The following is a 22,786-nucleotide window of genomic DNA, read 5'->3' on the forward strand; positions in this document are numbered from 1 at the left end:
GTTTTTGTTTTTGACACTTCTTCTCTATTTATGCTTGTACATGAATGACATGGTGTACATATGTAGGTCAGAGGACAACTTGCCCATTTCCTCCCTCCTACCAAGTGGGTTCCAAATATTGAGTCCAGGTCCTTGGGTTAGGCAGCAAGCATTCTCGCCCTCTGAGCCATCTTAACAGCCTGAAAGTTTTTGTTTTTTTTTTAAGAATAATAAATAAAACGAACAAATAAATGTCTAAGGTTTTATATTTTAAAGGAAGGTCTCTAGAAGAATATAAACATTTTATACTGCAAGCGCACCAATGCCTCAATAATTATTTAAACATCCCAGAGTGTATCCCTTAGTTAAAGAAAACAGGTTGGATTAGCTGAGCAAGAGAAACTACAAAATGGTTTGGGTAAAGATGATATGGGAAACATTTTCATAATTCCCATGTGTTTTTTTAAAAGTCTGATTCTATATCAAAATAAAGTACTTTTTTTTGGATACAAATGTTTCAGAAGCACTGCTCTTTGACATATTATCCAGGATTAGAATTAATATTTTGGGCTCAAAATTGATACAAAAGAGACTAGAAAGGAAGATGAACTTCAAGGCAAGGATGCTTTTGACTTTTAGTGTCAAAATCTTTCAAAGCAGCATTGTCCTGGGGTGAATGAATCGTATCTCAACAGACACATTCACCTCAGCAACATCTCTGATGCTCCCCGCAGAAACTGGCAAAAAGTGAGAGTCAGCACATTCGTCTCATTCGAGGAACACACACACACACACACACACACACACACACACACACACCTGCATGGCTGCTGCCTATGGTCACCTGCAGGACACCTGGGTGTGAACTCAGGGCTGCAGGCAAGGGCAGAGACTATTCTGTATAGAGCGAATCCAGAGTTCCAGTTATCAGGAACACTCAATTCAATGACACTGAATTTAACAAAAAAAAAAAATGAATTCAGTGTGGTAACAGATTTGACGAAGTTTTCTGTTCTCCTCCCCACTGACCTTGTCCTGTGTTAAAATGTGGGAAATTTTCCCAGTAGCCTATCGTCTAAACAGAAAGTTTACTGATTTGGACTTCCAGCCAGTTTACTTTAAAGTTAAATGTCAGAGAACATATCCTGCAAATTTTTTTTGGGGGGGGGGGCGGGGAGGGTGTCAAGGAAAGCTTCATGAATGAGATCAAGCTTCACTGGTCTCCCTAGGAGTAGAGAGGTGAGATGGGGGGCTCCGCACTGTGGAGTTCAGAGTCCACCATCTGAGTGCGGCACATTCCCAGTTTCCCCTCTCTGTGGACTGGATCTTTCCATGATGCCTAAGTTAAACTGACCATACCTGGGCTCACAGCAGCAAACGCTCCAAGCAATGTTTCTGTGTCTTTACTTTTAACCTTGGCCTCTGTGTCTGGAACTGTGCAAGGTGCAGGGTAGGAGCTTAACAAATGGTTGATGAATTAATCAACCAGATACAAAGACAGCATACCCCCGAATCCTGAGGAGAAGAATTTTCTTATCTTCTGTTCACTAAGCCAACCTGCTTCTCATAGCAAGTATGCTACAGAAAAACAAGGAACCTTCTGAAACTCACTCATGCAGCAGAGACAATGCAACCTCGAAGGAGCCAGGGATTAGAGAAAGCTGCGTCTACTTCTCGCGTTTGCTGTTGCCTTTCTATCAGTAGATCATAAAGTTCAGAGGGGTAGGGCAGACAGCAATGGAGGCAAGAGTGGACCATGGCTCAGATCAGCAGGGCCTCATGGGGTCTGTGGGAATAACCCTGTGGAAGCTCTGTCTGTTAACAATTCTAAACAGGCTGTGCAGTGATGGCCTATGCCTTTAATCTCAGCACATGGGAGGCAGAGGGAGGTAGATTTACAGAGTGAGTTCTAGGACAGCCAAAGCTACACAAAGAAACCCTGTCTCAAAAAATATAAATCCAAACAGGACCAAAAGCAGCACTCTAAAAGAAGACTGTCTTTGGCCTTCTTGAAGCTCATAAGACTCAGGATTAAGTCACTACAAAGAGACAGAAATCTAACCATCCTGCGATAGGGAAATGACTGCTCCAGCACACACAAGGCCACACCCATCCACAGCAGGGCAGTAGTGGGGAGGGGTGGGCACTCTCTAAGGTCTGATCCATATAGACCCTAACTACTTAGAGCAGTTTCTCTCATAGGACAGTCATCAGAGAAGAGGTAGCTGTTCCTCAAAGGGACACCTGCTGCCTGTCGCTCCTGGGAGATGTCCCAAGGTAAAAATTATGTCCTTAGTGTTAGCTCCTTGGAGAAATCTACCAAACGGGGTACTTTTGATTTTCAGCAACAATGATCACATGACCTCATTCCAATGTTATACTCCCCACCCCCTCACCACAGTGGTCATGACGGGTTGCAGAAGCCAACAGTAATGAACCAAATGGCGCTCAACTGCCAGAGAGGGAAACCTAGGCAAGGCACTTCAACCAGCGCTCAAGGTCAAGAATCAGGGCAATGGTGGGAAAGCCAGCCCAAGAGGCTTTCCCCAGAATGCTATGTTGCAGCATCAGGTACCGTGGGCTGTTTTTTTTTTTTTTTTATCAAAGCACACTCGGACAAAAGGAACATTAGCTTCCACAAAGCCACACCTTCAAACCAGCGTCAGTCTGTCCTGTCCACCCTACACTGCACTGATTCTCCGTGCAGTTTCTGCTTGAGGTTTCCAAAGGGTTAATGATCACACTATTGAAAGAGGTCAACATAGGCACCACAATCCCAAAGTCACTGCTACTCATCCAGGAGCTCTGGAGAGCAGGCTTCCCAGTTTGCTCCACCCACCCACCAAGCAAAGTCAATCCTTCCTTCCTTCCTTCCTTCCTTCCTTCCTTCCTTCCTTCCTTTCAAATTCACAATACTTTTCCTCACCTAAGGAGGAAACAGAATGCAGACAGGACTCTATGGGATCCTCCAGTACTTGCCCCGAATGCTGTCACTTCGCTCTCCACCTCTGTTCTCCAAACTGTGTCTGCCTGTCCATCTGTCCACCTCCTTGTCCCCAGCAGAACATGTGGGACTGGAGGCATACTCACTTGGGTCTTTGCTCTGGTCTGCCGCCAGTTAATCCACTTGAACATTGTGTCTTGTTTTCAGATTTGCTTTCGCCTTCCACCAAGACGTTAACAATGAAATAGGATTTCCCTTGGTGCAAACTTGGCGCAACTACAGCAGGGCTGAGTTGGTTCTGGAAACTCGCTCCTCCCAGGCAGCTCCAAGATAGGGATCAGCCTTGCTGCATCCCAGCACTCACTGCCATGTGCTTAGAGCCCGACAGGACGGGAATCTTCTTGGGAGGCTGAACGACTCTGGGGCAGAATCACAACCCCACCAAGGCCACGGCGTGAGTCATCAGTCCTTGGTATTAAAGAGTCTGTGATAGGCACTGCTACTCACACACCAGCCCAGAGCCAGTATGGGCTATAGCACCACCTTGCAACTTGCTCAGGGTTGCCGTGGGTTCACTGCCTACGGGGGTGGGTAGAGCAGCAGCAGCACAAGAAGCGGGCAGATCAACAAGCTGAACTATGAATGGCACAGCAACGGTACTGTTTTAAATCTGATGGAACTGGGGAGACGGACTTGGGTTTGACTATCAGGTCACACTGTCATCAAGTGGCTTTGTGACTCTGAATAAGTCATTTGGTTACTTTTCAACGATGAAGGATGTTGGTTGGTGATTGAAGGCTTGATCATTTCTGGGGTGTTTCTAAATTTCCTTCCTTTCCTACTTCTTTTTGTTTCTGGTTTTCCAGGAGGGTTTTTTTTTCACAAAGCCCTGGCTGTCCTGGGACTAGCTGTGTAGACCAAGCTGGCCTCAAACTCAGAGATCCACCTGCCTCTGCCTCCTGAGTGCTAGGATTTAAGACCTGGGCCACCACCCCCAGGCTCTCTTCTCTAAATTTCTGATACCAAATTTCAGGCTCACCCTCAATGAGCCAAGGCCTTGGGTAATGCCTGCAGCCTTTACTTACAGCTCTAACCATTGGTATATAACTTGCCCAAACCCTCCCCAGTCCTTCAGTGAGGACACCCATGCCATGCCAACACTTAGAACAAAGATATTTTGTGCAGCCAAGGTTCTGACCCTGGCAGAGGATCCCCAAGCTTCCAGTTAACTGCCATGGCTCAACAAAGTCCTGACCAGCCCCTGCCTTTCATGACACTTACTTGCTTTTTCAGATGATTGGCAGTTCTGATGACTGGTTTCCCGAGGGGGAAAATATTAACTGATGGAATGTTACTGAGACTTATTAATTACTATAATGTTGGGAGGAAAGGTTTTACTCTTTGTCCCCAGGCAGTGAAGTGCATTTTCTGTCATCTTGTGGACATTGCAGGGACTTGAACCACTCATCTGGCAAGCTGATGCTGTGATAAACATCACTGAGAAGTGGGGACTGCATTTTCAGGAGGTGACAGAGCACCCACAGATGGGGCTACAGGTGTCCTGACAGTCCTGGACTCCTCTGCCATCTCCTCTCCCCCAGCTACCCGAGCACCGTGGAAAAGAACAACGGGAAAACTATGCTAGGAAAAAATAATGAGTTTCAAGTCTAGCCCTGGATTTTAAGATGAGACATTAAATAACACAAAATAAATAAATAAAAAACCTAAACCACATTTGGGGCTTGAAATCGTAAAGTGGAAGTGGTATTTTCTTACAAGAAAGGACTAAGATAACGAGGAAAATCAGAATCCTTTTGATTGAGATTTATGCTGTGATTGCAGTCTAACACACTGAGGCCTGGGGTGTGAGCCCCTGAGAATCAAGACTACATTGCTTTCATGGTTCAAATTTCAATACATCCACCCCCAGCCCTGGTAGGTAGAGGTACAACTGCATAATCTTCCCAGGGATCTCTGAAGTGTTTTGTGATGGAATGGGAGGCAGCATCCCCCTCTCTATCTGGGGGATTTCTCTATGAAATCTTCAAGCCCACTGACTCCAAAGACTCAGTAAAAGAAGAGCTATAGCCCATTTCTCCCAGGCTTGCCTGGGACCTCAGAAGTCCTCATGGCCTGGTGGACAGCAGGTGGCACACACAGGTGACCAAGACATCTGTCATGATCACATGTCTCAAACTCAACTTGGGTGGTCCTCTGTGGCTCTTAAGAATTTCTTAAGTAAAACACATCACGTGAGCTTAGTCTCTGTCTCCGTACTGGTGGGCATTTGGCTATCTCTTCAGAGACAAAACTCAGTAGCCTGTGGCCTCTTCAAACTTCAGGTAGCATGTTGTTTATTTTCCTGTCTTGGGTAGCTGAAGTGGAGACCTTCCCTGGGCCCTGGGGTCCCCGAGTCCCACACACATTTCAGAAATGATCTCATCTGGTCCTTCAGAACTCTGGGAAAGACAGTCACTGTTCTCTTTGATAGAGTTGTGACATAATGTGACCATCCTAGATCATGAGCAAGTCAGTATGGAGTCCAGACCTGATCTTAGGACCCATCCCCTTGCTACCAATCACATGCTCCCTGTAGTAGATGCTACGGAACCCTGCCTAGGTCTCCTTTTCTGCCCATGCAGCCACAGCTCTTGCGCTTACTGGCCGCTCAAAGCTCCCATCTGACATGAAAGACCAAGGCCACAGCTGGCGGTGGCCTCAGGCAGTGCACAGCTGGCTATAGCCTCAGGCAGTGCACAGCTGGTGATAGCTTCAGACAGTATACAGTTGACCTCGCCTCAGGCAGCACACAACTGGTAGTTGCCTCAGATAGTGCACAGTTGGCGATTCCTGCCTGAAGCTTCAGGAGGGATCAGACTGAGCTTAATACCATCTGAACTACATATGTATCTGCCTCGTATGCCCTCAATAGATCACCTGTATGGGAATCTCAGTTAAGGCTCCACATGTGAGGGATTGGATTTAGGGTGTATTCTTTGAGGAGCTCTGTCTCTGTCTGTACTCTATAAGACTATCTATTGTTTGTCCACTCATGAACTATTTAATTGAAGAGATTCCCCTTTTCTCTAAGTGATTCGTTCCTTTTCTATCCACAATAAGTTTTACATCTAATGAAAATAAACGAGGTGTTTATTTCTCGATGCTCTCATCAGGACATGGAGATGCTATTCTTTCTTCCCAATTATTAAATCAAAACTGGTCATAACCCAACACATTGAACTGATAATTCAGAGTTAACACCAGGCGTTAACACCAGCTCCTCAAACCTCCATTCTTCCCCACGTATCTCCCCATTCTGTGTCATACCAGCATCCCTGATCTACCCTGTATCTTGGCTCACACCAGCTCACTACTTAGGTTCTGCATTCAAATCCCACACCAATTGTAAGATGTTTTGGAAGTGTCCGTTTCCTTATTATTTTTTATAGAGAACTGGGCCCACAGTTCAATTTCATTTCAGTGTCTCTCTCTTCAGCTAGTGTGGATATGTCCAGAGGTTAACAGTGCTTTTTGCATAGAGGGTATCTCCCCTAGGATGGATCTGTGTTGTTTAATTCAATCAAATTTTATTGGCTACATCCACCATGCCTGCCCTGAATGCATGCACCAGGCTCATTGTAGTGCAGATGTCTGTATTCTACCATCAGCATCTGGCAGGCATCCATGGCCTGAAAGAAGACTCTCCTCACTGACGCCTCATCACTGCCTTCCTTGACTAGAGTTCTGTGGATCCAGATACTTGCTGTGTGGTAGCACAGAACTCAAGCCCCAGAACTCAAGGTCTCAAGAGGAGGGGCCTGAGGGGAGGCTGTCCTGCTCTGAGCAGCACTAGCAAACCCCCAGACAGACACTGTGGGATGAAGTAAGCACTTTCATTTGCCTTGAAGAAATAGCACCTTTGTGCAATGTAGGCCTGTGGAAAACCTAATTATGTAGATCTATTTGAGGATCAAACAAAAGCAAGTTTGGGAGAGTGATTAGTGGGATTTATCTCCGGAGGTGCTCAGCTCAGCTTTGCAAGAGTTGAATGCAGAATTATGAATAATGAACTAGGTTCTCACTAAGGGGGAGGCTCACAGCTTAAGCCAATAGTCCCCGCTCCTCTGCTACAGGGAAAGGAGGTAGAATTTCCATCTCCTAAGGCCTTAGAGAGGGGCTAGAATAGGGGCTTCCACATGGGAGGTGAGAAAGGACGCTGCATACTGGCCTTTCTTGCTAAAAAGCAAGAACATGGAGGAAGGAATAGAAGGTTGTTCTGGGAGATGTAGCTAACACAGTAAACGGAGTTCTTTATATTCAGAACATGCTGGAACATGGGGTGGGTCTAGACCAGAGAATTGAGTGGACACAAAGCTGTTCTGTACTCAGATTTCTAAGTCACCTGCCTAACTAAGTCTGTCCATGAAAAAGGCATGGATATTACATGTGTAACACTGGGTACTAGAATAGACACCATGAGCATCTTAGGGGAAGTTCTGAATGCAGCAATGCTAGGGCATGTATTCATGGTCAGAGCCCATGTTCAAGTTGCCAACCCTTCTAAATACCCTGTTTTATATAGAATTGATACACTGAAGAAGTCCAATGGGAGGTAGCCCAGGAAATGGAATAATCTGGGAACATATCAATATAATCACAGCTGGAGAAACCAAAGACTTCTAATATAACCTTCAAAGACTAGGAAAATGATATGACTCATGTCTCTAAATACCCACAGCCCAAGGGCCTACCATTGTTCAAAAGTAGTCAACTTTGGATTATTCAATGTCAGGCAGAAGTAGATCATAATCCACTAATAATAAACCAACCCACGAGTCAAGGCTAGCAACACACGTCTATGCCTGAAGAGTCCCGAGGCTAACATGCAGAGGGGAGGGGAAATGCCTCTCTCTTTACAGACAGGTCAACTAAAGAAGCCACCTCATCTTAGGACCAACACAGATAAGAAGCTGCTGACGGCTGGTGATAACCAGAGATTGGAATCTACTCAAGAACTCATGAAATTCCTCCCAGTCTGCTGAAGCATCACATTCGTACCACAATACTGCAAGTTAGCTTGTACCAAACGTCAGCCAGCCGACCAGGTAGACATATGCCACTTGTTCTTCCCAGCGACTCTGTGAGATGGTATCGTTTCCCTATTTAATAGATGGGGAAACTGATAACCTGAGTGGCGTTGGAGCTGGGGTTTATCCAGCATGTTTAAACGCTTTCCATCACACTATGGGTGTGCAAGCACAATGGGTGACAGGGGGCATGCATCAGCCCTAAGTGGGCTCCCCAGAGCCCTTCAGCCAACCAACAGCGCAATGCAAGTCATTCCTTTGCATCTGAGGAGGAAGCTCTGGCATGCTGAAGGAAGCCCACAGCTGGAGTGACTGATTTCTGTGAGGTCCCTCCCCTGACCTCCCCCTGCAGCCGTCATCAGTTGCCCTTCTGAGTCAGGCCAGAGTCTTTTATCTGGTTAGCTGGAAAGCAGACTTCTCTGGTCTCCTAGGAGAGGTGGAAGGACCATCATAGGTTGATGACACCTATGAGTGCGAGAAATTGCTGGACGGAGAAGCAAGTCACAGGAGTCCTCACTGCTGGGTTGGGAGTGTATTGCCATCAACAGGCTATTACAATGTATGTTTGAAAACAAGTGGTTTTTCTAGGCTTCATATATGGAGCAGAACTGATCGCCTCCTCACCTTCTGCCTGGCCAGAAAAGGTGGCTGGGGGCTCATGGTCCCAACAGGGCAAGTAGTCCAGCTTACTAAGTTTTCTGTTCAAACCTGCTACGATTCTTTAATGTCTTAAAAAACAGGATGTTTGTATACTTAGATGCTTTTGGAAAACCGTTTTAAGTGGCCTCTTAATCCTCAGTTCCCTGAGACCTAACAGTACGTATGTATATTCATTGATTTCACAAATACTTCCCGAGCCTTGACATACGCTGCATGCCAGGAGTACAGCCGTGGAACAGACAGACACAGCCCATGTCCGCATCGGGGACCAATGGCCAGGCCATAGAGACGACAGCAAACAAGAAATTGCACGGATGGGAGTCACACTCAACAGACAGTGCACATCTCGTCACAGTCTCCAGCACGTGGCTGGGCACACAGCAGGTGCTTGGACAGGAATATGTGTCTGGCCTGTGTGTGGCGTGTCTAGAAAGGACACCCTGCTGCTGAACTCAGCACCGAGAGTTCTGGCGTCTAGAGGGAGGGGAAAACGTGGCACTGGTCGGGCCTGAGTTCTGTTTCCTGCTTTAACACTGACCACTAAAATCTTCTTCGGGGAGTCACTTGGAGGACCCTCAATTTTACTTAGAGAGAAGTTTAAGTGTTAGCATCCCTTGTTCATACTAAAAAGCCTGCTGTCGAACGTGCAGCCGAGCCTCATTTACCTTGCCATCAAGCAAAGAAATAGACAAGAGGCCCCAGCTCAGGGCTTTCTGTCTGTGTCAGGGTTAGCAGCTGCGTGGGGTGAGTCCCTCAACAACAAAGCTGGAAGTCTATGTCTGAACATGGGCAATAGCACACTTGACTTACCAACCATGGACTGCTTAAGAAAAAGAACGCTTTTATTCACAGGAGAGTCTAGTTGTATGATTAGACAACAGACCGGAGGAGCAGGAAAACACAGAAATAGTTTCCTTCGTGTTTTCGTAAGTAGAAAAACTTCAAATGTTCCATTTGCTCGGCTAGTGAAAATGGCTTTAAAACATGACAGCAGCCGCCAGATGGAATTAACCTCTAATGTCCTTGAGTCTAATAAAGTGTGGTTAGGGTGACGTGGTGCCATTATCGCAGCAGGGTTAGGGCACAGTCTCCACACTTAGATCTTAGTGGCTTTTTTTTTTTCCAAGAAAGAAAAAAAAAAACAACAGCAACTAATGAATGCAGAAAAGTACTCCTAACTTAGATAACTCAACTGAAGTATGGACCTAGCCTATTGCTTGAGGCTCAAGGGCAGCCTGAAGGACCAGGCCAAGAAGTGTTTGGAAAAGTCTAACTTCATGGGAAACATTGCGAATATGCAGCAGTGAATTACCTCACGTTCTGGACTGTGGGGAAGCACATGTGAGGGGCCCTGGGCCCTGTGCTCCTCCTCTCTTTGCTGCAGAGTTCAGCTACTGCTTTCTGCAGGCAGCTGGAGCAAATCCACGGGGAACGGTCTCTTTCCTGCATTCCCCTCAGAGCTCTTAGTGTGGCTTGCTTGCTCCAAAGTGTGGGAGTGAAGTGATCAGGATTCCTTAGAGGACGACGTTACCCTTCATATGCCACTTTCTGTCCCTCTGTCCCTAATCTCTCAGCAACGGAGCCCCAGGTACGTGGCCAGGGAAGAGTGTCATCTACCCACTAGAGTCCTTTTGGGTCAAAGTCCCTTACAGAGTCGTGTCCATGTGGCTATTTCCCACACCACTAGTGTAATTTTGAAATTAGGAGCCAGCCACAGCTACTGGTGTCCTAGGACACTATTCCAACCTCAGCCTCCCTGAGGTCCTTTCTCCTGAGGCAGCACTTCAGCAGCCCAGTGCGGTGTTTCAGAGGGATCAGACACCTCGCCTCTCTTACTGTTCACCTTTTCACACGGCATGGCTCTCCTGATTCAGCCTTGCACGTCCCTCTCGGTCGGCATGGTACAGCTGGGTCCTGCTGTTTGGCTCCGGAGTGGGAGGGATTTTGAGCACAATTCTCCAGGGCTGGCTAAACCAACCACAAGTTTGGGTGTTGGGAAGGCAGGTTGGGACTCTGTCTTACCTTGTCACTGTCCACTGTGTTCTGAGAGGTCCTGGAGGCGATGGATATGGTGTCTGGTTGGCTGCTCCCATCCCCCTGGCTGTCACCATCCTCTACTCCATCCCTGCAGGAAGAAGAGAGAAAAGAAACAGGGGTGGGGGTGGGGGGAGCCACTGAGGGCTTCGAGCACACAAGGCTTTCCCAGCTGGGTCGGCAAAGCGGTGGCTGAGCAGCCCTAGCCGGATTGTCTAGCATTATCCCGTTAATGGGTGCAGCCTATGTGATTTCCAGGAAAGCTCATCCATCTAAGCACATGACGGCTGCAGGACTGAGCACAGCACGACGCAGGCCCTACGTCCCTTTTCAGCCCATACTGCAGACGGGGCATTAAAAATGACAGCTACAAAAATTGGGACTGAGTCTGATATAGGCAGTAGGAAGATATATCATACTTAGAACCTGGGTTTCTAGCCAACTAACAAGCTTCCTTTTCAGTAGCCATAGAGGTCAAGGTTCTGCATGTTATAATTCAGATGGGGGTTGGCCTGCTGTGGGTATAAGGGGAAAAAAAAAGAAAAACAGTGGATAAGGTACTCTTTTTTTTTTCTTTTTTCTAAGATGCTGTTTTGCTATACTTGTTCACACCAGCCCTGGGTACCCAGGTCTAAGCAAGCCTCCTGCCTCAGCCTCCCAAGCAATTGAGACTATAGGCTGTGTCATGAAACTTAAAACGGATTTTTCACTTTTTAAATTTATATCTTCTGCTGAAGAAAATGGGTTGGGTTATCTCCTCAAGGGAAGATTATCTTTGGCAAAGTCCAGAGCGACGCTTAGCTCCTGCACATGGAGCAGGAATTTATTGTCTTCTTTCTGATGGGTCTTACTGACTTCCTACTGATTTGTGCTGCGTTCTCATCAACACAGAAGGGAAAGGCTCTTTCTCCAAGGTGGGGACAGCTCTGTCCACAGCGGCATTAGAGGCAGCTGTGCTCCTTGGCACTATTATGGCACTTGACCCCTGACCTGGGCCTTAGCTCTACAGTTTCTACAGCGAATTGCTCTGTCAGAGTTCTGCCTTAGGATTGTGTCCTGACTCTGTGCCGAACCCAGAGTCAAGCCATGGAGGAAACAGTTGCCCGGGAACTGCTGACTAGTCTGTTAGGGAGATGTAAGTTGAGGTTAAAGGACTAGCAGAGGAAACCACAGCTATTCCCATGGACACTTTCACAGAAGTCACCCATGCTCCATGATGCTTGCTGAGGGGTAACAGCCTGGAGAGACGAGGGGAAACTGGATGCGGGAGAATCCCACTGCATGGGCAGAGTGCCACATCCAATGACTCCATCTCACGGAGTCTGGACAACTATGACCTGGCTTACCTGTGAGTGTATATGGACATACGTGTGCATGAGGGTGTCCATGCAAGTGTATATGTGTGCATAGGCCATCTTTCTGGGAAAAAGCAGTTTCTCCCAGGCAAACATTTCTAAGTTGACTGTTTCCTTACCACTTGTGGGCTTGGAAAATGCCAACTTATTTTAATAACATAAGCCACACACTCGTAGGAAGGCAGAATCTGCTGTGAAAAGAAATGATATAACGTATTTCTAAGCCCCAGATGAAGAACCTTCGGATCATCTGTTGTTTTGGATGGTCTGGGCCACCTCCCCTTCCCCCATTTGGAGGTGGTTGGGATCTGGCTGTACTTTCTGCTTCCTGCTGTTTTGGCCTATTATGGACCCTTCTGGTCCATTCCAGATGAAGCCAGTTCTGGGGGCTGAAAGGGCCAATCCAGGCAGCAGTGTGGATGGCAACCCCCAAGCCACTATACTCCTCCATAAACCCTGCTGCTATATCTGGGAAGCCAAGGGAATGGAAGCACAGGCTGCCTGGTTTTCTCTGCAGTCTGTGAGGTTTCTCTCCATTCCTTGTAGGATAAGAGAAGAGGTAGGGTACAGAGAGAAGCTGGGGACATTTCTAAGACATGCCCTTCATGTGTTCTAGAAACCCTCCAACTCTATCTCAGATTTCAGAGAAACCCTCATCAGCAGCAACTAAGTTTCCTTCTCACACAGCCCTGGAAAATCCATTCCTTCTAACAGTTTCCTCTCTGTATTCCTTGTTGAAGCTGGACCTCCCTGAAGCAGGGTCTATCTCCAGTGCTAAAATAAGCCTCGAGTCTAGACAGGAGCACATAAAATGAAGACGGGTCTTTTTCACTAGAGTCTTAATTGGTCCCCGCAGCACAGGGGAAGCGATCTGATGCTGGCCATGACTTTGGGGGTGTCTCTGTTTCATTCACACTCTTCTGTGGGTCTCTCAGCACTAGAATTCTAGTGCCACGACTCTGTAATGGTTCACCATCTTGCTTATCCTGGGTGATACCGAAAGGTCAGCTAAGCCTCATGATTTGTGACATTTGTGAACTGGGGAGGAGTAGAAACCATACCACCACGGGTGACCACACCTCGCAGGACTGCACTGTGCTGTATATTTTTTTCTTTAAGACGTATGTGAAATTGTTGTATGCTTTTCTCTAAACACCCTTAGCAGAGTCACTGGAAGTGATCATACCACATGGTAACTTGAGAAAGAAACACCTAAGAAGCCATCTACGGCTCAGAAGAAGTTAGGGTTCAGAGGGTCCAGACATATTCAAGAAATAGGTCCTCTGCTGCCTGAAGTCACTGACCATTGAGCATGAAGGACAAAACCTCCTCAGGAGCTGCGGCTATATCCTCGATCATGCAGCCTACCCCAGGGCTGCATGAGACTCCTCTGCCATGCCACCAGCGTGGAGGCCTTCCCACTCAAGGAACTGTCCTTCCTGAGCCTTCCCCACCTCCACAGAGGGCCACCACTGTCCCCTCTTTGGCAGCATTTACTCTCTCTGGAGGCTACTGCTCTTATGTAACCATTCCATGAACAAGACATGGTTTTTTGGAAGGTCCTTGGGGGAAGTAACCTAACCTATACTTCCTCTCGCATTCTGGTAGCAAACAGTGCCCAGAGAACCCCAGCTGCATTAACGGGCAGTAACTGGTGAGAAGTTTAAAGATGACAAAATTCACCATGGGCAGAGCTCGTGGGTCTTCCTAGTTGGACGAGAGCACGGTTCCCTCTAGGAACAAAGGGTCACCCTGATCCCCTTCCCTGGGGCACACGGGGCAGCAGAGCCTGGGGAGAGGTGCTGGTTACCTCTTACTATTGTTCCTCAGTTTGGCTGGTGTTTTGGGGAGCTGGATTGGCTCCTTCAAAGCTCCTTTAAGATGGATGATCCTTTCCTGAATCACTTCTCGAATGTTCTTGATCCACTCCTGCTTGGTTTCGATGTTGGAAGCCTAGAGCGCCACAGGAAGAAGCATTGAGAAACCCATCTCTTGTTGCTCATAAAAACCACGCTCAACTCCCCCTGACAGGTGCAGCTGTTATCCCCAAAATGCCAAATCTTTGGGGGGAATTTATTTTCCACTTTATCCTTTGACTCTTTAATCTCAGAGACGTCCAACTTCAAGACTCAAATGTAGACCTTATGGGGGACTTGTAAAAATATTTTACAATTCCTTAGGCACTGACCAATCTGCTATTGGCCCTGGATGGCCTAGGTTACCTCTTGAATTGAGGACTCTAGGAGGCTCTGGAGGCACTTGAGATTGTGGTATCTGAAAGCAGTGGCTATATACCAGCAGGATAATGGGTATATGCCAGGATGTTTAACAGCTATGCTACCCATACAGCCTGCACAGGCTGACAGTCAGTGTCGGGGCTCGAGGCTGCTAAATGTGCTTATCAGAAGCACCGCTCTTATGCCAATAATATTCTAATAGTCTTCCTGGATCCTTTTTCAGATATAATATTCTACAGTCTTCCTGGATCCTTTTTCAGATAATTCTTCATAGCAGGTATCAACTATCCTGCAAATTGAGGGTGGACAACTTGTGAAGCTTTTGCCTGAGCTGGACCACGTGTTTCTTGGTAATGGACACTTCCTTGACTAACAAGTGACCCGTGGGAGCTCTATTTGCAGTCTCCCTACCTAGTCAGGCTAGTGCCACCACCAACAGTGACTCCACACCAAGCTGAACCTGGGGAGCTGAACTGTCCCCTAGGCCTCTAGACAGCTGGGACTTAGTGGAGCTTCTGGAACACACATTTCCAGGGAATAGGGACCATATATTACACACGGCTCTTTTTTTATGGCACTAAACAGACAGCCTTGTATGTGGAGGACATTTAGGGTGATCTGCTGAGCAAACAGAGCACCTGAACTGAAGATGCCTTTGCTAAAAGGCTGGTGGCTTGTGCCACTGGAAAGGGACATATGGACAGAACCCAGCTGACTGGGCCTTGTTAGGGAGGCCAATGGGTCATTCTCCACCCTCTATGAACTTGAGGAGAATATCTGGCTCTGACATTCTGGGTCCACCTGCATGGTAGATTTGCCTCTCAGCACCTGCATGATGCTGTCATTCCCAAGAGAGACGCGGTGGCTCAGTGGTCTCTAGACCCTGCTTTTTGGGGTCTTATGCGGCTTCCTCTACCCTCCCCTACTACCCCAACTCCGGTTTTGGGCTGGAAGATAGTACTTACTTTGAGCACTGTTTTATTGTCTGAGGATGGGGTGCGCCCAGACCACAAGGCGAATTTGCAGGGGTCGCCTTCTACATGCTCGGTCACACCCAGTTCTGAGGTCTGTAGACAGGAAATGCCTGTGAGAGGCGGGGAAGGGGAGGGCAGTGGGGGAAACTTAGGGCTGGGATAGGAAGGGGAAGGCAACAAAGAGGAGAGGGCTGAGGGAGGGGCTTCTGTCAATCAAGCTTTAACAGACTAGATATTTTGTTCATATACCCAGGATGAGAGGACCAGCAGGCATTTGTCTGGTTATCAGGTCAGGGAGGGATGAGGAGGGAGGTGCTCAAAGCAAACAGAAAGACCTGGGAACTCTAAGGTACACAGTGGAGGATGTGGGGGGTGGGGAGTAGGAGGCATGAGCCTTCATCCAGGAGAGCTTTGGAGTAGAAAGAGGTGAGCTGTATATGTCCATATCCCTTCCTGCCATGGGTTCTACAGAAGCAGGGACTCCTGTCTTGCCCCACCTGCCCCACCTACCAGTAGCTTGTTCTTGTAAACATATTTCGTGTGTCCTGAAGAGTCTTTGATCTCCTTGCTAAACACCAAGGAGATCTCAAAGAGGAACAGGTGCCGCTCCCGCCCCTTCCGGATCAGCGACTTTGGGTCCCACACTTGAAAGGCATCCTGAAGAATCAACTCCCCCTGTACATCCAAGTTCTCATCGAACCCTGAAAAACACCCATGTCCACTGTGGAGTTTCTCCAGCACTACACTCAGGGGAAGCTGTGTTCTATTCCCCCTTGGAGAAAGGTTTCCTTCCTACTGGCCTCCATGGAGATCTAACGTAGCATTTCTGCCCTTAGGAACATAGCTAGACATCTCCCATGACCCATTTGTCCCATGTCTCCTATATACATAGGCAATATGAGTAGGATTTTCTGAAAGATCCCATGTGATTCTTCCCTCCCCATGTAAGAGGGGCTGTGTGTCTTCCAAACAGGCAGTCCCCAGTCTCGGAGCATCTTCTTCCTCCACAGCTCCCATGGCTCCTACCTCTGAGTGGGGCTGAGGTTGAACACTGTCTAGAGGAGTACCCTTGACTCTGCTTTATTCGTTATTGCCCCATTTCTCATATTCCATCCTTAGGATTCTTTGCTTGCTCCTAAGCAGTGTGGTGCATAAGCTTTCAACACTTTCTATTTATACTTCGAATCTTCCAGAAGGTTCCCAAATTTTAGTGCACACAAGAACCACCTGGAAAGCATGTGAAAACATGGATTCTGAACACCCCTCTCCTAAGAGCTTCTGGTTCAGTAGGTATTAGAAGAGTCCGTCAAAGTGCACTTTCAACCAGCTCTATTACACAGGGTCACAGACCAATACTGTGTCTCTGGGTGAGGGAAGGTCTGGACGAATGGGGCACTTTTATAAAGGACACCCAGTACTGGGGAGCCCATTGTACACAGGAACGAAGTGGGTGGGGAAACTGTGGCAACAGGAGCACCTTCAGGTGATAGTGCTTAGTCTAGAGTGGACGGAACTGGCTCTACTGCTCCAAGACCTAAGGGTTCTTGTGCTACGGGTAGTCCAGGAAGTAAGGCCACCCCGAGTCTCTTAGATGAGGGTAGTGGGAGTGGTGGTATTGTGGGTCAAAGCCAGGAGAGAAAGAGCACCCACACACTTCCTTAGCGTCTGCTTGTCAGACTGGAAAGTTAAGACTTTACCCAGCTACCAAATCTATTTATCGCCAGGCTGGCTCCGCTGTGCATCTGTGCGACAAATCAGGACCACGTCCCAGGAGCCTTACGTCATACTGCACTTGGTCTGGATTCTCAGAACACAGTTCGAACCCACTGAAGTTCTGTCGGGGTCGCCCAGCTGGGCTTGCATTCCTAAGCTCCCAAGAAGGACAAAGGGCTTGTTGCTAGTGTTAAGTGGATAAATATATTCCATAAGACAATGGTCACCATGGTAAATTTAAGTTATGCAATCTTTTATATTTTAAAGAAGCTGGGCATGATGGTGCACACCTACTGTTTTAAGTATTCGGTTGGCTTATCAAGGATCATTATTTCAAAGCACAGCCTGGACAGTTTAGAGAGACCATATCAGAGAAAAAAAGAGCTGTAGCTCAGTAGTGAGTATTTATTCATCATGGACAAGGCTTGGGTTCAATTTTTTTTGAAAAAAGGTGTGTGTGTGTGTGTGTGTGTGTGTGTGATAGGTATCACACTACAGCCACTGGTGTATACTGTGTAATCAGTACTTCCAGTTCTCCTGACTCTGAAGGCAATACAAATGACCTGCATATGAACAGGTCTGTGGGGCTCTGGCCTGATGCTAGTGAAGATCACAGCCTGCACTGTGATCTCATGGCACCTGGAGACAGGTGTTAGCCATGCTGGTTTGTGGTGCTCCTCACACAGGTAGCCAAGGACCCATTGAACACCTGGTTTTTACCCTTTTCCAGGCTTGTTCCTTGCCTGACTTCATGCTACTTCCCCTTCTAACGCAAATTCTCTGGTCTTAGGGATGGAGGTGGCATCCCAGAGGACTGGGAGATCAGCTACCTTCCAGCATGCTGACATGCATGGCATCATTGGCTTTCTTGGGGACACTGAGCATCACCTCCAGGCCATCCTTGAGCTCCCCTTTCCCTTCTTCACAGCAAGTTAAAAGTTCCTGGGGAAAAAAGTCCAGACACAATTAGGATCATCTGCCCAGCTTCACACCCCTCCCTTTCCTAAGCCATCAAGTAAATGATACACCAGCTTCCCTCTGTCTGTAACGCTTCCCTCAGAGAGAGCAATAAAGAAAGTGAGATGCGGATTATTGTCAAAAACGCAGCGACCAGATGAGGTCTAGCCAGTCCAAAGGAAGCTAATCCAACCCAATTTCCAATGGCTAGAATTCTAAAACCAGAGCACTCTGTCACTGTGCAGAGTGTCACCGCCTTCCTGGAGAGGGAATCACTCCTGCTGAAGAGAACAGTGAGGAAACAGAAGGTGTGCTGCACTGTCCTCGTGGGTCACTGCAGGCCTATGGCTGACACCATGGGTCTCTGCATGTCTATACTGACACCGTGGGCCACTGCAGGCCTATGGCTGACACCGTGGGTCTCTGCATGTCTATACTGAATCCGTGGCTCTCTGCAGGCCTATACTGACACCATGGGTCACTGCATGTCTATACTGACACCGTGGGTCTCTGCAGGCCTATACTGACACCGTGGGTCTCTTGCAGGCCTATACTGACACCATGGGTCTCTGCAGGCCTATACTGACACCATGGGTCTCTGCAGGCCTATACTGACACCGTGGGTCTCTGCAGGCCTATCCTGACACCGTGGGTCTCTGCAGGCCTATCCTGACACCGTGGGTCTCTGCAGGCCTATACTGACACCGTGGGTCTCTGCAGGCCTATACTTACACCGTGGGTCTCTGCAGGCCTATACTGACATCACTTTTATTTACAGTCATTACACTACATGAGGACTGACGTCCATCCTGCTAGGAGCAGCTTGAGGCTAGAGACATTACAGGTTTATAACAGCTCAGAGTTATAAAAGAGTTTTAGATCACAAGGATCAGGGATTCCTGACCTGGGCCAGTGACTAGCATTCTGGACTAGGATTGTGACAACCACATAGAGTGGGTGAAGAAGAATATAGCTCCAAGGAGGCCGAGCATGACCTGAAATACAGGTCAGAATACACACCTGGCATTCTGCTCGCCACCAGTCTTTCCATATTCTCTGACCCCGGCCCCCAGGGACAGAGCCTGTTACTTCCGGGGCATCATTTCCTCTGACTTTTGTCCCTCCATGCAGTCTCACTTATAAACTCACAACAAAAGGAACACAGTATTTGGTGGTAGATGAAAAGACCATCACAACCATCTTGCTAGCCGTAAGATCATTTGGAATGTTTCTTTGACCCCAGAAAAAGCAGCTTTAGGAAATTGAGAGATCATGAGATCCCACTTTGTAAGCATGGTTATGATGCCTCCTGGGTAATAAATTAAAGGCACTTGCTAGTGGGAGAATACTTTCCTGTGGAATGCTCCGAAGTAGGACATTCCTGCCCTGCTAGGACTTCCTGTAGTGAACAAACCTGGAGTCTGAGGCTTTAATGGCATAGCTCTCTGGAAAGTGACACAGAGGCTAGCTAAGCAGCTCTCTAAGTAAGAAACAAGCACACTTCTGTAGGGTGGGGCCATGAGGCACACCTCACCAGGAGAGCTTGCATGTGGATCTGGGCCAGAGCACATTGCCATGGAGCCTCACCGTGGTTCTGGACTTCTCCCTGATTCACTACCATCTTGGGGTTATCTGCCCCATTAAAATCATCAGTAAAGCTCTCTTCTTGGAAAAATACCTGCTTAGTGAGAGTCTGAAACAAAAACCCAGAGTCTGGATTTTTCTGAGTTATCTTGGAGACATTTCCGTATGTACAAAAGAGTTTTGGGGGGGGGTGTTCGGGTAGAGCACACATTGGGGGAAGTTGGAGCTCTTGGTGTCCCGTCCTTTCCAGTTGACATAATGTCATCATTATTCTGAAAGGCACTTCTACCATCCCAAAGTCCTCTGACATCCTCACTGTAACCCTCCCAACCTTGTTCTCAAACGTCAACAAAAGAATGCCAGGAGAAGAGATGAGAACACTTCTGTTTGCAACAGAAAACACCAATTAGTTTAATCCCCCTAAGCAATTTAGCAAGCCTATCATTCTAACAGCAGAGCCAATAAATTCTCCCTGGCCTGTGCAACAGTTCCTGATAAGGGGAAGCCTGCATATTTAATTTAGGCTCCGAAAAGGACAGCGACAGCAGATTTACAAGCAAACACGCCAAATGACGCAGTTTCACTTTTTGTGCAACGCCTAAGTGACAAGCCCCAGGGGATACTGATAATTAAATATCAATTTATTTGGAATTAAACTGACTTCAAAGGGAAAATAAATGCCTTGTTATTTATAGTAAAGCTCCACAAACCATTTCTACTCATCAGGCACTCTGCCACGGGCACATTTTTAAAGAGGCCAAAATTACCTCTTTTACAGTTATTTTACAACTTCCCTGCAATAAAACCACTGCTACCTTGTTTTTTTGACAAACACTTCTCTCTCCCAAACACATAGGAAGTCCAGAGTGTAGCTTTCCAGCTGCTGAAGGGTAATTCCAACCTCCCTTCCCCTTAGCACCTCTGCGACAGAACCCATCTGAGGAGCTGCAGCATTACTAGGCTGGAATGGAGACGAGAATGGCTGTGTTTCCCTTAGAACAACATCTTAATCGACTCCAGATGGGCAATGTGGCTGGGAGCTTTGGTGTTCATTAATGTCCTTTCAAAAACTCACAATCCTACAATTCCTTCAAAGGCTTTATTTTTTAACTCAAAAGCCACAAAAAAATCAATTTTTAAAATGAAATTAAAGATGATTTTATTTTATGCGCATGAGTGTTTTGCCTCTGTGCATGTCTGTGCACTACGTGTATGCCTGGTGCCCGTGGAGGCGAGCAGACGGCATCAGATCGTCTGGAGCTGCAGTTGAGTCCTATGCTTTCAGAGGACCAGCACAGCTGAAAACAGCTGAGGCATCACTTCAGGTTCACACAAAAACCCAGGTTTTAAAAAGGCCATCCGCACAGAAGCTAACTTAGAGCGTCAGGCATTTAGCAGGACAGAGAAAGAGAAGGCTGCTGTTCATGGAGTTTCAGGCTACAGAGTCCACAACTTGAGATTCAAAGATTCCATAGCTCCCATGGCCTAAATATCAGAATCACACTGAGTTCTAGAAAAGAGACTTCTTGCCCCAAGATCTTATGGAAATGTCTCGTTTTTACGTGAAAAGTTTAAAAGAGAAGTAAAAGCCATTCTGCCAGGCTGGGTTGCCTGATGGTCTGTTCTCTCTTCTGAAGGATGAGGCAGGATGGTGGAGGGAGGGCTGATCGCATAGCTCCGCCCTTCACAGAAAATAGAACAAAGAAGTGGCACATTCCCCCAAGGCACCCCCTCCCATGCAGGACCATGAGTGCTGTGCTCCCGTCCTAGAGACCTGGGTAGCAGGGCTGTGATGGAGAATGTGTGATGAGAGCCTTGGGCTTGAAAGTCAGACTGGTTTTCAGATCTGGGAAGCGAGACTATGTAAGATTCTGCAGGTGTCTCTAAACATAAACGAAACTGAACACTTTCTCTGAAGTTACACTACTTTTACAAGTCCCCTAACTGTCCTTGTGCCCCTTTCATTAGACAATCAAAAATATATTCAAAAGGTAGAAGACCTCCACTCTTACACATCAAGAACTAATAGAAACATAATGATATTGAATTGTCTATCTCCATTTTCCTGGCTTCCTATAGAAACGACATACTTTTAGAATATCGGCACATCTTTACAGAAGAACTTACTTAGTGTTACATAATCTGATTACTGAACTTTTAAAAACTAGACTTTGAAAGAAAATCCACTATCTTGGTTGGTTCCAGAAGCACTCCTAACATATGGCTCTCTACAATGGAAGATGTCGCTAAGTTTAATACATTCCTTTGGACTATTTTCCCAGACACAGCAGTCAAGATGGAAGATACCAATGGATGTATAGACCACAGTTTCCCTAAGATTTCCACCTTGGTTCCAGTAGGTGGGATACCCACAGGAGGAAATCTGCTCAGGAAGGAACTGGTCAATAATACCGGAGGTGGTAATCACTGAGAGTTTGCAATGGTAGCTGGAGGTGAAAAACGGTTACGACTTATTCCTGCTCCTTTTCTTTCATCTCTACCCCCAAACAAGAATAGGACACACAGTCACGAGCCAACAATGGTGGCGTGGGCTCATCTTGGGCTCTACCGTAGGTAGAAGAAAGGCTTTAGGTAAGGGTTTCCCACCGTCAGGGGGTCTGGTCAGGAATGAGGGTTGGATGGGGAGGGGAGGTACCTTCAGGAGCAGCTGGTACTTGGTGACTCTCTGGACAGGCTTAATAAGGTAGGAAGAGATGGAGTTGGCCAGGCCGTGCCGCTGCTGGATCTCCTGCAGGGTGAGAGTAGGTGTAATAAGACAGAGAGCAAGTATGTGTGTGTGTGTGTGTGCGCATGCGCACGTGCTTATGTGTGTCTGTGTGCGTGAACATTCTAAATACAGGAAGACAGGGTAAGGAGAAAGAAGAAAATAGACAAAAGTCGACATTTATGAGTAGACGTTCTTTAGGAGAGCGTGAGCAAGGAGCAAGAACATGAAAAATCCCAAGAGACCAAAGTATACAGACAGAGAGAAATTAGAACTGGCAACAAAAAGGGAGAAAGAAGCCTTTGGAAAAGAATCGGGTTCATGAAACTGAACAGAACCGGAGAAGCGGGAGAAGATAAAAGTAGACAAAGAATGAGCAGTGAGTAAGAGTCTGAAGTGGAGCAGAGTTGAGACTGTGCACAAAGGAACTGAGTGGAAAGGCACGGAGACAGAGGTAGCACAGCGGCCGGGGAAAGCCACACGAAGGCAGAATGAGACTCTGGGACTCGTCCGCCTGGACACTTCCTAAAACTACAC

The 22,786-nt window shown here is 47.2% G+C and overlaps 1 protein-coding gene across 13 annotated transcripts in view; it reads right to left on the bottom strand.

Annotated features, from left to right (window-relative positions):
• Positions 1-22,786, bottom strand: part of LOC121461681 (kalirin) — a 463,010-nt gene that overhangs the window by 52,083 nt on the left and 388,141 nt on the right. For all 13 annotated transcript variants that reach the window (XM_041672803.1, XM_041672804.1, XM_041672802.1 and 10 more), the window contains exons 28-33: positions 22,181-22,273; positions 17,814-17,925; positions 15,781-15,971; positions 15,262-15,363; positions 13,870-14,012; positions 10,693-10,795 (exon numbers count right to left, since the gene is read on the bottom strand). In XM_041672803.1, coding sequence (XP_041528737.1) covers positions 10,693-10,795; positions 13,870-14,012; positions 15,262-15,363; positions 15,781-15,971; positions 17,814-17,925; positions 22,181-22,273 — 744 coding nt within the window. The remainder of the gene's footprint in view (positions 1-10,692; positions 10,796-13,869; positions 14,013-15,261; positions 15,364-15,780; positions 15,972-17,813; positions 17,926-22,180; positions 22,274-22,786) is intronic.

This window comes from Microtus oregoni, unplaced genomic scaffold (genome assembly GCF_018167655.1).
Source record: "Microtus oregoni isolate MIOR12 unplaced genomic scaffold, Mior012 000023F_ref0000262, whole genome shotgun sequence".
NCBI classification, from domain to species: Eukaryota; Metazoa; Chordata; class Mammalia; order Rodentia; family Cricetidae; genus Microtus; species Microtus oregoni.